The sequence below is a fragment of the Eumetopias jubatus genome, unplaced genomic scaffold, assembly GCF_037043125.1.
Source record: "Eumetopias jubatus isolate StellerSeaLion01/CBP00866 unplaced genomic scaffold, mEumJub1_p1.0 scaffold_4, whole genome shotgun sequence".
NCBI lineage: Eukaryota > Metazoa > Chordata > Mammalia > Carnivora > Otariidae > Eumetopias > Eumetopias jubatus.
The window spans coordinates 64846933-64861039 of record NW_028274810.1 but is presented as its reverse complement, the minus strand read 5'-3'; the positions used below and the strand labels follow the sequence as shown (position 1 = coordinate 64861039).

The following is a 14107-nucleotide window of genomic DNA, read 5'->3' as shown; positions in this document are numbered from 1 at the left end:
AACACAAGGCTTGAACTCACAACCCTGAGATCAAGACCTGAGCTGAGATCAAGAGTTGAATGCTTAACTGAGCCACCCAGGGGCCCCGGTTGTTGGTTTATTGGAAGAATTTTTCTCAGCTGAAATGTGTAGATTTGCTGCTTAAATATTTCTTATAATAGCCTTACATGGAATTGGTTTGAATTTTTAATTTTTTGTTATTTAATTGACATAGTTCCTAATTCAGAAGCATTGTCCATTAGTGATATCAGTTAGCAATGTTAGGTTTCTTGAGTGATGTTGTTATTGGTCATGGTAGAGTAGAGAGGGGAGTGTTTTTCTTTTCATTTTTGCAAGATCGGAGTTTCCCCCTTTATTTTCTTTTTTTCCCTTCACTATCTGGAAATGCTGAAAATTGGGTCATACCTAGTTTTATTTGCATTCCTTGTTAATTTTATGTTTTGGATCTGGGGGTACCATTATCCTCCAGACCCAAAGTCTATGTATAGATTTTTTAAAAACTATTAGCTAAGTGGTAGCAGGAAAAATTATGTTAACATTTAATTAATAATAAAATAATATTACTACAAAAAAGTCAATTCCCTTTTTCATTTTCGTTGTTTTATGTGGCCTTTTACCTTTCTCTTATTGTCTAATTTATTCTATATGAGTAGTACTTAGAAGATACGCAGTTTTGGGCGCCTGGGTGGCTCAGTTGTTAAGCATCTGCCTTCGGCTCAGGTCATGATCCCAGGATCTTGGGATCGAGTCCCACATTGGGCTCCCTGCTCTGCAGGAAGCCTGCTTCTCCCTCTCCCACTCCCCCTGCTTGTGTTCCTGCTCTCGCTATGTCTCTTTCTGTCAAATAAATAAATAAAATCTTTAAAAAAAAAAAAGATACGCAGTCTTGGTTTTGATTGTTTAAAAATTTATATGCTACCCATTGTTCAGTTGAAGTCTTAACTGTAATGTAGTTGTAGGGAGATGGTATTTGAATTTGGCTCCACTACTTAATTGGTTTGTTACATTTAGCACCATACTTCATCTCTCTGGCCCCATTGTAAAAATGAGGTTGAGGAGAACATTTACCTATTAGACTTAGGATTCGTTTAACTTTGTAAAGCCCATGGAACATTTAATTGAACACCTGTCATTGTTTCAAACACTCAAAGCCCCTAAAAGCCTGAACTATGAAACCTATTGGTAACATCTTTGTTTTTCAGGTTGCTGGAGGAGCCAATATGAGTCAGATTTCAGAAGCACTGAGCCGATACAGGAATAGGTCATGTTTTATGAAGGAAGCACTCTACAGGCTCTTCACAGAGACATTTTCAATGCAGGTAACCATGCCTGCTATTTTAAAGGTAACTACACTGCAGAAAGGTAGTTTTTGTTACTGCTTTTTACTTAGTTCAGTTAAAGGTGTTCACCAAACACACGGAGTACAGTAACTTATATGCCTTATTCTATAGTGAGCCAAAGTACCCTCACGGAGAAAGGAAAACAGTGTTAGGCTTAATTAACTGCCTGATCGTCTCTCATTTTCAGCATCTAAGTTAGTTCAAGTCATCCAGTGTTTTGATTTAGTCTGAGAAGGAGATATAGTACATATGTACTATTTTGCCTAAAATAGGAGATCTTAATCTATAAACAAAGTATTCACTTTGCTGTAAATGTTTCTTATTTATTCATTCATTTACTCTTTAAAACCTAACATCTGGTTTTCTAAAAGAAAACAATAGTGTCTTCAACAAGAACAGAGCAAAATACAATAATTGAAGGTGCCAGATTTACCATATAAAGTATTTTGTGAATAAAGTAAAATTACCAGTATTGATGGGGCCAAACTTTGCTTTGGTTTATAGAAAAATGAATTTGTTTTAAATGTTACTGGAAGTATTAAGTGGTTTGGGAAAGAAAAGTGCATTTATTTAAGGTGAAATGTAACATGAAAATGAAGACTTGAAGTCACTTTGTCTTTATTATTATTTGTAATTCTTTATAGTTCCTTAAAAAAATTGGGTATTTCTGCACTGTGGGAGATAAGCTTTGTTCATAACTTAGAAGCAGTACCGTATAAAGTGAAAAAAACTCTGGACCTTTGTTTCCCATTTGTAATGAGGAGATTGAATTAGATATTCTAAAAGTCCTTTTCATATCCAAGATTCTGTGATTTTTGAAAATCATGTTTTGTGTTTTCCTTTTTTTTCCCCCTACGTATTTAACTTGGATGATGGCAATCCAGTGAAATCCTAGGAGCAATTTAGCAATATAGAGAAAAGTCATTTTCTGTAGTGGAACTGTGTCCCAGGTCTGTCTCTAGGCTCTGTTACTTCATGAAGCTGTCAGAGTGAGGGGCTCTGGTCTCTTAAAATCATGGTTCATGCCAGTATCAGCAGACTGGTTTCTGAGGTCCATAGAGATGGACAGAACAGATTGCACTGTCCCTGAATGTTAGCACAGGTGTGGTCTAAGCTTAGTACAACGCCTTCATGTTTCATTTGTGTTGTAGGTCTTCCACAGTCTGTCTTCTAATGACCTTTCTCATGTTATGTTTGCAGTTTTCAAAATCTTTCAAAATTCTGTTAAATTCAAATTTTTTCCTCCTCTATTGGATTCATCCCATCCTTTTGTCTGTTTTGTGTATTTCCTTATCACATTTCCATTCCTTAGGAATTCCCTTTTCATTCCATCCCTATCTCTACCTCCTTCTGTCCAAATCTTATCTGAGACCCTGCCTTAAATGTGCTCTCTGAATGAAGAATTCTGTTCCATACCAGAAATGAATGCTGCTTCCACAACTACCTTAGGTAGCACTTTATATATACGTTTATGATGCTTTTTATTTTTTTCCAGTTTCATGTTTTGATATCCCTCACAATGTTATTTGTTTACATACCGTATTTTTCTCACAGGGCTTTATGCTAAGGAATAGGGTGTAATTCATGTTTGTGTCCTGTAGTGCTTATCACAATGCCTTGTATGGAGTGAGGTTCAATAAATGATTATGAAATCATGGAGGAAATGGAAGTCCAAAGAAGGGAATTGACTTGCCTAAAGTCACACATCTAGTTAACAGCTTCATTTGGATAGGAAGGTATTGGTGTTGCCCTAAAAAATAAATGCTGAGGATAGGGAAAAATCTTTTACTTTCTGTCCCAATGAGCAAATATTTTTGCCAACACAAAAACAAGACAGTATAAAGAGTGTTCGGGGCACCTGGGTGGCTCAGTCGTTAAGCATCTGCCTTCAACTCAGGTCATGATCCCAGGGTCCTGGGATCGAGCCCCGCATCAGGCTCCCTGCTCAGCAGGGAGTCTGCTTCTCCCTCTGCCTTTCCCCGCCCCCCGCTTGTGCTGTCTCTCTCTGTCAAATAAATAAAATCTTAAAAAAAAAAAAAAGAATGCTCATGTTGTCATATGCCACTAAAAACAAGTTCATCTTCAGCTTGTGGCTGTAGGAATGAGGAATCATCCATTGGATTTGCCAGTGCAGTTCACAGCCAGTGCTTGCACCCTCAACTTAACACGCCAGGGCCTGGCCAGGGGAATGCCTGTTCGTCTGTTGTCAGAGGTCACCTGTCTGCTTTTCAAGGCTCTGAAAAATTTCCCCCATTACCAGCAGGTAATTGAATACTTGACTGCTTCTTACTTCAGGACAAATAACATGAAAAAAATTATTAGTATTAGTTAATATGAGCTATTATTAATATTAGCATTATTTTGTTTCGATTTTTCATCCTCCCTGAGAGAGAATAGATAAGGAATTTATGTTATAGAAAAAAATAGCAAATTTGGATTAGCAATTGGGTTTAAATTTTTAAAATTTTTTTAGAAACCATTGACCCAGAAATCCATATACTGTTAACACTTCAGTACATCCTTAGAGGCTTAACATCATATGTGAAAATTAAATTAAAAAAAAAAGTTGAATTGAATCATAGATATAAATATAAAAACTGAAAACCATAAAACTTCTAGAATAAAACAGGACAAAATATTGGTGACCTTGGAGTAGGCAAAGTTTTCTTAGGATACAAAAAGCACATGTCATGAAAGAAAAATAATAAATTAGAATTCATCAAAATTAAAGGCTTCTCATATACATACACATACACATTGAAAAGGGTAAGTCATGGGATGGGAAAAATGTTTATATGAGAAAGGACTTTTTATAAATATAAAGAACTCTTAACTCTGCATAAGACAAACCCATTTTTTAAAAAGGCAAAAGATTTGAGCACTTAACTGAAGAAGATTAAACAGATGACAGATGAGCATGTGTAAAGATGCTCAGTGTTTTTAGTCATAATGGAAATGCAAATTAAAACCACTTTGAATTAACCACTGCATGCCTAGGTACTACTACACACCCTCTAGATTGGTTGAAATTAAAAGACTGACAATACAAAATGTTAGCAAGGGTGTGGAGCAACTGAAATTCTCATATATAGATGTTAGGGATGTAAAATGATAGAACTACCAGTTCAACAGTCTGGTAGTTTCTTTCAAGGTTAGACATATACCTTCTTTACTACCTAGTCTTTCCACTCCAAGAGAAATCAAATCATATATTCATACAAAGCCTTTTGCATGAATATTTATAATATCTTTATTCATAATATATCCCCTAAAACTGAAAACCTTTCTATTGTTGAATAGCAGGTGAATAGATAAACAAATTGTGGTATATTCATATAAGAAACTCCTCTATTTGGCAATAAAAAGGAATAAAGTACTGATACATGCAACATGGATGAATCTTAAAAGCATTATATGCTAAGCAAAATAAGCCAGACACAGAAGAGTAGATATTTTATGATTCTAGTTCTGTGAAACTTTAGAAAAGATTAATCTGTAATGACAATGTAATTTTCTGAGGTTGGGATTGACTAGAAGGTGGTACAGTGCAACTCTTTGGGTGATGGAAATATTTTTTATCTCATTTATGGTGATGGTGGATGGTAGTGGTTATACACCTGTATCAATTTGCCAAATCTAATTGAAGTGTGTACTTACAATGGGAATTTTTAAAAAATACAATAAGGAAGGTGGTCTTTCTTCAGTAAAAAAAAATCTGCATTTTCACTTTCTCTTGAAAAGTTGGAAGCTCCTTCACAGTTTAGTGTTTATTCCTTCATGGAAGCCATCAGTTGGAGTAACAACTGCCCCTATAAAAGGGCATGAATTCTCCAGTTCATAATTTCCACCACTGCTCTGCTGTGTCACACTCAGCCCTCTTCATTTGTTTCTGTTACTGCCTAGTTCCTGTTGGCATTTCAGGCTTGCTGCCCCTGCCTCCTGGCCTACTTATGGCCTTTCAAAGAGATGGTGTATTTTCTGTTGCTACAGCTTTCTCAGGAGGCCTTCTCTTTCTTTTCTATCTGTAAAGGCCCAGTTCAACCCTACCAGTCTTAGGTTGCAAGTACAGCTCTATCACAGAGTTAGTTATAAGACCTGGTGAGGACATTTGTAGATGGCAGGCTTCAGGTAATTGCCACTAGGGTTCATGGGGAAGAGACCCCCTGCTTTGCCAAAAAAAAAGTGGGGGCAGATTATTCTTTAGGCAGAGGTGAATGTGACAGAGTAAGATTACCTGAAGAACTTGGAGAGGGCCAGGTACACAGTGAGTTCTCAGTAAGAAAAGCTCATTAGTAGCACCTTCCAAGTGCTTAGAATCTTTATTTAGAATGGGGTATCCCTTTGCTCAAAATTATTTTTCTTTATTCCCTTAAAGTTACAGAAGAATTGTCTTCTCTCCTTAACTAATTCCAGGATTCTTGTGGATGTTCCATTTGACAGGCAAGTATAAAACTTGGTCATCTGATTTTGGGGTGTTGACCAATGTTACTCTGAACTTTGATGGCTTTTGGTTATTAGCTTATTAGCAAGCTTTTAATTAAGGCTGGGCTAAGGTGTTTGAGGAAAATGTTCTGTAGAGCACCTGCCAGAGAGGTGATTGGAAGTACCCTACAGATGACCCTTGAACAATGCGGGGATTAGGGACACTGTTCCCCTCACCCCCCCCACCTGCACAGTAAAAAATGCATGTGTAACTTTTGAGTCCCCAAAAACTAAACTACTCATAGCCTGTTGTTGACTGGAAAGCCTTAGTGATAAACAGTCGATTAACACGTATTTTGTATGTTAAGTATTATTATATTCTGTATTCTACAATAAAGTAACCTAGAGAAAAGAAAAGGTTATTAAAATCATAAATGAGAAAGTATAATACATTTACAATACCATAAAAGCTTACATTATCTGTTTATAAGATGAACCCTCCGTCAGTACCTACATCAATATCATCTTACATCATACAAAACACTGTAGATGTATGTATTACTAAGACTAGATATCAAAAATGAAAAGGAAGGGGCACCTGGGTGGGTCAGTCGGTTAAGCGTCCGACTCTTGATTTCGGCTCAGGTCATGATCTCAGGGATATGAGATCGAGTGTCAGGCTCCATGCTCAGCAGACAATCTTCTCTCCTTCCTCCTCTCTCTCTCTGCCCCTCCTCCTGCTCACACACTCTCTCTAAATAAATCTTTACAAAAAAAAAAAAAGAAAGAATGACAATGTAGGGCACCTGGCTGGCTCAGTCGCTAGAACATGTGACTCTTGCTGTCACGGTCATGAGTTCGAGCTCCACGTTGGGGATGGAGTTTACTTAGAGAGAAAGAAAACAATGTGAAAAAGAAATACTTATTTACAGGGTACCTGGGTGGCTCAGTCAGTTAGGCACCTGACTCTTAATTTTGGCTCAGGTCATCATCTTGGGGTTGTGGCTCTGTCAGGCTCTGCCCTGAGTGTTCACGTGTACACACACACACACACACACACACACACACACACACTCTCTCTCTCTCTCTCTCTCTCTCTCTCAAAAACAAAACAAAACATGTATATATATTTATTTACAGGTATATTCATGCCCCGATAATGGAGAAGCAGCAATATGATTGCTTTATGGTAGTGTTGTATAATCAATAGACTTGCTTCATGGTAGTGTAGCCTCCCACTAATGAATGAATTGCTATGAAATTTTTATGGCATACAGTATAACAGTCATATTTATAATACAATATTGGAAACACTGTTACATTAAAAAAAATAAAACTACTGGGGCGCCTGGATGGCTCAGTCGTTAAGTGTCTGCCTTTGGCTCAGGTCATGATCCCAGGGTCCTGGGATCGAGCCCCGCCATCAGGCTCCTGCTCAGCGGGAAGCCTGCTTCTCCCTCTCCCACTCCCCCTGCTCGTGTTCCCTCTCTCGCTGTGTCTCTCTCTGTCAAATAAATAAATAAAATCTTAAAAAAAAAAAAAAAAAACTACTTACCTGTGGTGATAGGCTGATAAGCAGTTTCTCCAGTTATGACAGAAAGGCATACTGTATGGTAATGTAATTCTTTGAAAGCAAAGTTATAAGCTGTAAGAAAACTAACACATTATTAATTTTATATTAAATATCACTTACCTTATGCCATATAAGTATAGGCTGTCCACTTCCGGTCTCGCATGTGATGTTCTCCATTGTGAATACTTAGGTAATGATGATAATGACGACACAGAAACATCTCATACAGTTCTTGCTGTGCAGTTATTAGATGTTTACATGAAGATACATACACAACAGATAAGTTTATTAACTGTAAGCATGATGGTTATTTACTGCTCATTAAGTGGAAGTGGATCATCATAAAGGTCTTTATCCTCATTGTTTTCATGTGGAGTAGGCTGTGAGGGAGAAGAGGAGGGGTTGGTCTTGCTGTCTTGGGGGTGGACGAGGTGGAGGGATTGAGAGGGGAGGCAGGCACACTTGGGGTACCTTGACAGAAATACATCATAATTTCTGTCTGACTTCTTTGCTTTTTCATTTCTCTAAAAATATTTCTATATAGTACCAATCCTTCTTCTACCATATGCTTTAGTTTCTTTGCCCATATCATAGAAGGGTCCATGTTATAAAAGAAGTCAAAAGCAGTCTTGAATAATCAGGACCCTTCTGCCAGATTATCTAATGTCAGTTTATTTTCTGGCACTGCTTCTCCTATGTCTTCTTCCTCATTGTTGGACACTGGTTTGGAAGAGCTCATGTCCATCAAGTTGACATCTGTTAATTCCTCCGGTGTGGGGTGTATCAAGCTCTTGAATTCCTCCAAGATCCATATCTTGAAACTGTTCACTCCCCACCCTTTTTTGGCCTTATCTACAATCTCTTTCATGATTTCCTTGATTGGCTCTGTTATAAATCCTGTGAAGTCACGCACAGCATCTGGACACAGTTTTCTTCAGCAGAAATTTATTGTTTCAGGCTTGATGGCTTTTTTTTTTTTTTAAGGCTTGATGGCTTTTATGGCTTTTTCGATAACAACAGTGGCATCCTCAGTGGTGTAATCCTTCCAGACTTTGATGACGTTCTATTAGGATTCTCTTCCATAGCATTGACAGTCCTTTCCATAGAATACTGTGTGTAATGAGCCTTAAAGGTCCCTATCACCCCCTGATCTGGCTGAATTAGAGGCGCTGTGTTTGGGGGCATATAGACCACTTTAGTGCCTTCAGTTTTGAACTCATGGGATTCTGGGTGGCCAGGAGCATTATCCAATATCAAAAGAACTTTAAAAGGCAGTCCTAAACCAATATTGCACTATATAAACTAACTAGAATTTAAAGAAAAATTTAAAAATTAAAAAAAAAAAAAGGACAGTCCTTTACTGGCAAGGTACTTCCTGACTTCAGGGACAAAGTATTGATGGAACCAATCCAGAAAAGGGATTTTTTTTTTAAGATTTTATTGATTGATTGATTGATTGACAGAGTGAGAGTACAAGCAGGCGGAGTGGCAGGCAAAAGGAGAGAGAGAAGCAGACTCCTCACTGAGCAGGGACCCCCCCCCACGTGGGGCTCAATCCCAGGACCCTGGGACCATAACCCGAGCCAAAGTCATACATATGCTTAACCAACTGAGCCACCCAGGCACCACCAGAAAAAGGATTCTTGTTTAAGCCTTCTTCTTGTACAACCAAAAGACTAGCAGCCAGTGTTATCTTTTCCCTTCAAGTCTTGGGGATTAGCAGCTTTATAGACAAGGGCAGTTCTTATCATAAAGCTAACTATTTGCACAAACAGTAGAGTTAGCCTATCCCTTTCTGCCTTAATTCCTGGTGCTTGCTTCTCTCTCTTACTAATAAATGTCCTTTGTGGCATTTTTCCCCCCCCCGGAATGGAGCATTTTCATCTACATTAGAAACTTGTTCAGGTAGATAGATCTCTTTTCTTCTCCATGATTTTCTTAATGGTGTCTGGGAACTCATCTGCTGCCTCTTGATTGGCAGAAGCTGCTTCTCCTGTTATCTTGACATTTTTTTAATTCAAACCTCTTTCTAAAATTGTCAAACCATCCTTTGCTGACATTGAATTTTGCAGTTTTAGATCCTTCACCTTCCTTTTGCTTTAACTTGTCATGTAATGAATTTACTTTTTGTCGAGTCATAATAGAGTCTGTAAGTATGGCTTTCTGAAAGCAATCCTGTACCCACATAAAAGCTGCATTTTCAAAGAGATAAAAAGGTGTTTTGCAAAAAGTGCAAGGTTTTCATTTCTGCTGGCATAGCTGCAACAACTTTACAAATTTCTTTTTCTGTTTTTACAGTGGTCCTTATACTGGATTCATTTGTCTTGAAATGATGGGTACCCCCAGCTGCAGACCTTAGTCTATGGTAGATCAGGCAATCAGCTTTTTCTTGTAATGTCATGACTTTTCTCTGCTTCTTGGGAGCACTTCCAACATCACTAGTGGCACTTTGTATGGGTCCCCCCATGATGTTACTCAGGGTTTACAGTATTTCACTAAACACAATGAAAAATATGCGAGAACTGTAAGAGATTACTTTTTACTTTTCAAATTACTGGAAAGATGAACTGCTCATATGGAGTGATTAGTTTTGCATGGCATTTTAAGTGAATACTCACAATGCTTGAGCTCACCCCCGTATTGACAGGAGGTGGCTGCAAAATAATAATTGTATAGTATGTACTACAGTTAATTTTATGCTGTTACCATTTAATACTGCATCTTTATGTTTGTTTACATTTCTCTTGACTGAATGGTCAGTGTTTGTATAAATTTTAATAAATTTTAACCTTTTATGGTAGAGGTGTGTATATTTTATGGTTATAAATAGTAAAAGAAACTACTACCTAGTATCTACATATATTTTATGCATTTATAAGCACCTTTTTCTTAATTTTTTTGATGTTTAGACTATGCAGTTTGTCTGAGTTTTTCCAAATTGTCGCAAATCTCCAAAAAATTTTCCAGTATATTTATTGAAAAAAATCTGTGTATAAGTGGACCAGTACAGTTCAAACCTGTGTTATTCCAGGGTCAGCTGTGCTCACAAATGTCTCCCGAAGTGATTCCAGTTCAGGGTAGTGAGTGGTAGGAACATGGGCTCCAGAGAGTCAGACATACTTGGATTCAAGTTCTAGCCCTTCCATTATCTTTGTGCATTAATTTCCTCATAAAATGGTGACTCTTCTGAGGGTTAGACAGGACAATGTAAAGTACTTACGGCAGCGCCTAGCTTAAGAAGTAGAGTCTGTTCTGGGGCGCCTGGGTGGCTCAGTCATTAAGCGTCTGCCTTCGGCTCAGGTCGTGGTCCCGGGGTCCTGGGATCGAGCCCCGCGTCGGGCTCCCTGCTCCACGGGAAGCCTGCTTCTCCATCTCCTACTCCCCCTGCTTGTGTTCCCTCTCTCGCTGTGTCTCTCTCTGTCAAATAAATAAATAAAATCTTAAAAAAAAAAAAAGTCGAGTCCGTTCTAAACATTAGTCATTCTTATTATTTTATTGATAATAATTAAGAAAATCGTCTTTGTAGACTCCAAAGGGGCTCCTCCTGAGGCCTTTATAGTCTTCCAGATTCATAAGCTCAAAAACATTTATAATAGTTGCTGCTAATGGCAGGAAAATTAAGCACAGGCTAACATGAACAAAGCCTGTGATACGTTGGCACAGAGTTGTAGACTAAGCCATTCTCAAATCTAATTGAGATGTGTACTTAAAATGGGAGTTGACTTTTAAAATTACAATAGGGAAGGTGGTCTTACTGATTAAAAAAAAAAATCTATTTCTACCTTCTCTTGAGAAGTTAGATCTTTCTCAACTCAGTCTTCATTCCTACAGTTGCAATCAATAGGAGCTGACTACCAGCTACCCCTTTAAAAAGGCAGGCATTCTCTCTAGCTATGTGATGTGTTTGCTGTGGCATTTTAGCATTGTCTACAATTCAGATTATAAATTACTACCTCTAGGGGAACTTCTTTCCTTTTTTCAGACCCATCATAGTAGAAACTGAATGCTTAAAATAAGTCTTTCTTAGATCTGCTTATCTTTCTTTGAATTCTGTGCATTTCACTTACATTCTTATTTGCCTGCTCTCTTCTTCTGATCTTCTCTTTTTCTCAGATGCTCTTTATTTTCATAGTTGAGGCTTTAGAAGCCTAAGATACAGGATTTGTTGGGGATGCTAAGTGATTTCCTCTTTCCTTATGTACAGTTTAAAACTTTATTGTGAGAAAAATACTGCTTTTCAGGTTCGATGCTGCCAAGTTTGTTATGAGATGGCTCTGTAAACATGAGAACCCCAAGATGCAAACAATGGCAGTGAGCATCACCTCTATTCTAGCCCTGCAGGTATGTGATCACTAAAGGCAAGATTTCTCTCTCTAGTCTTGACGGAGCTCTGATAGACCTCCAGTATTTCACTTTCGGCTTTTTGTTTGCTTATAGCTCTCACCTGAGCAAACTGCACAACTTAAGGAAGAGCTCCTCATGGCAGTTAAGGTAGGTGGGTTGTCACTTTCATAACCTTTTTTCTAATAAAATTTATGAACATAGTTTAAAAAGTCAAATCATTCTAAAAGACTTATAAAATGAAAAATCTGTAAGACCTCCTCCCCAGAAGAAACTACTTTCTACTCTTGGAGCTACTTCTAGTATCTACCTCCACATCTCTAAATAAAATGCTTTTAACTTGATTTATCAGTTTTAGATGTTTCCTAGTGATTCCGCTGCTATGGTAAATAAGAACTTAGCTCTCCCATCTTTACAAATTACCTCCCTTCCCAACACATTTATATCCTAATTTTTTTATTCAAATTCAATTTAATTAACATACTGTATTATTAGTTTCAGAGGTAGAATTCAGTGATTCATCAGTTGCATATAACACACAGTGCTCATTACTTCAATATATCATAATTTTTAATCAGTATTTACATTACGATTGTGCTAACATTGCTCACTAAAAAAGCATACATTTTTGTTTTATTTTGTACTTATTTTGAGATGAAGCTTGCGATAACTCCCCCTCCCCCCAGTCATTTATGTTTCCTGTGAACTATTTATTCATGGCCTTGATATGTTTTCCCTTGGGTTGCTCGCTTTCTTCTGATTTATAAGGTTTCTATTTATATTAAGGAATTGGACCTTTGTGATATGAGATGCATCTATTTTCCCCACTTGGCTGTTTGACTGTTTTTACTTTATTTATGGCATATTTTGCCATGCAGTAGTTTATAGGATTGAATTTATTATTTTATTTCTCTGACGTTGATGGCACATTTTGAAAGTATTTCTAAGAATTTCTCATGATTTTTAACATGTAAATACTTGATTTACTTGTTTTTTTTTTTTTTTTTTAGATGTAAAGGTCTGTTTGTCTTCTCAGTGTCTGCCTCTGCACCTTTCTTGAATGAATTATCTTTTCTCCACTGTTATGCATTGCTGCCTCTATCATATATTAAATTCCTATATCTGTTTGCATCTATTTCTGGACTTTGTGCTGTGTTAATTTGTATGTCTGTTTATATGCTGATATCACACTTTTTATTTATTGGCTTTATAAATCCCTTAGCAGTTAAGATCTTTCCTTGGGTTTCTTTAGTTATCCTTTTGTTTTTTTAATGTGAACATCAGAAGTATGTGGTGTTTTCTTCCTGTTGATACTCTGTATTTCTTAAATTTATTCCTAAGGCCTTTACCTTTTGTATTGCTGTTACAAGTGGAATCTCCTGAGTATTTGGTATCTAGTCAGCAGGTTTGGGGGTAAACATCAGAGTGATTTTCGACGTGTTAAGTTCTGAGATGCTTGAGATGTCAAGGAGGCAGTTTGATAGAGGGTGCAGCTCAGAGGATTGGGTGGGCAGGGCTAGAGAGTAATTTGAGTCATCAGTTCTGATATGGGGTGCAAGTACCTACCTAAAGAGTGTGGAGTATATAGAGAGAAAAGAAAAGGACTGGAATGAGTATGTTGGAAGAGAAGGAGGAGCCAGGAAAAGAGAGAGGAGTGTCCAAAATGAGATAGTAGAAAAACAGGAAAGAGTGATGTCTTTGAATCCAAGAGAATTATTTCAAGAAAAATTGAGCAGTTATGTCAGATGCTATTGAGTGGTTGAGTGAAATGAGGATAGAGTTGCCAGTTGGATTTGGCAAGATGGAAGTCATTAGTTGTCTTGCTTACATTATGTTAGTGCAGTAGTGGGACAAAACCTGTTTGGACTACATGATGAGCAAATGAGAGATGAGAAATGGAGGCAACTTTTGGTGTATTTTATTTTTTTATTTTTAAAGATTTTATTTATTTATTTGTCAGAGAGAGAGAGAATACAAGCTGGGGGAGCAGCAGGCAGAGGGAGAAGCAGTCTCCCCGCTGAGCAGGGAGCCCGATGCGGGGCTCAATCCCAGAACCCTGGGATCATGACCTGAGCCGAAGGCAGACGCCTAACAACTGAGCCACCCAGGCGTCCCTCGATATATTTTAATGAGAAAGAAAGAAAAAGGAAGATACTACATGGGCCAGTAGTTGTTTTTTTCCAAGATCAGTTACATTAAGATGTATTTTATGCCCGTGAAAATAATTCTGACGAAAAGGGGAAAACTGATGGCAATGGCAAGACAGAGGGAAATAATTTGGTGCCAGATCTTTGTGTGTGTATTGGAATTGTACAGCAAGAGTAAAGATGTTGGCTTTAGACTAGAGCAGAAGGGAAAGAGGAATACATTGATGCAAGCAGATAGGCTGGGAGATTTTGTTAGGAAGAACAGCGATAGTTCTCTGAAAAAC

General features: G+C 37.7%; 1 protein-coding gene across 2 annotated transcripts in view; it reads left to right on the top strand.

The window, feature by feature from the left end:
* The window catches only part of ZYG11A (zyg-11 family member A, cell cycle regulator), a 77895-nt gene that overhangs the window by 48016 nt on the left and 15772 nt on the right, over window positions 1–14107 (top strand). For both annotated transcript variants that reach the window (XM_028106931.2, XM_088022990.1), the window contains exons 4-8: window positions 1203–1343; window positions 3427–3603; window positions 5716–5780; window positions 11577–11676; window positions 11773–11826. In XM_028106931.2, the coding sequence (XP_027962732.2) occupies window positions 1203–1343; window positions 3427–3603; window positions 5716–5780; window positions 11577–11676; window positions 11773–11826 (537 nt within the window). The remainder of the gene's footprint in view (window positions 1–1202; window positions 1344–3426; window positions 3604–5715; window positions 5781–11576; window positions 11677–11772; window positions 11827–14107) is intronic.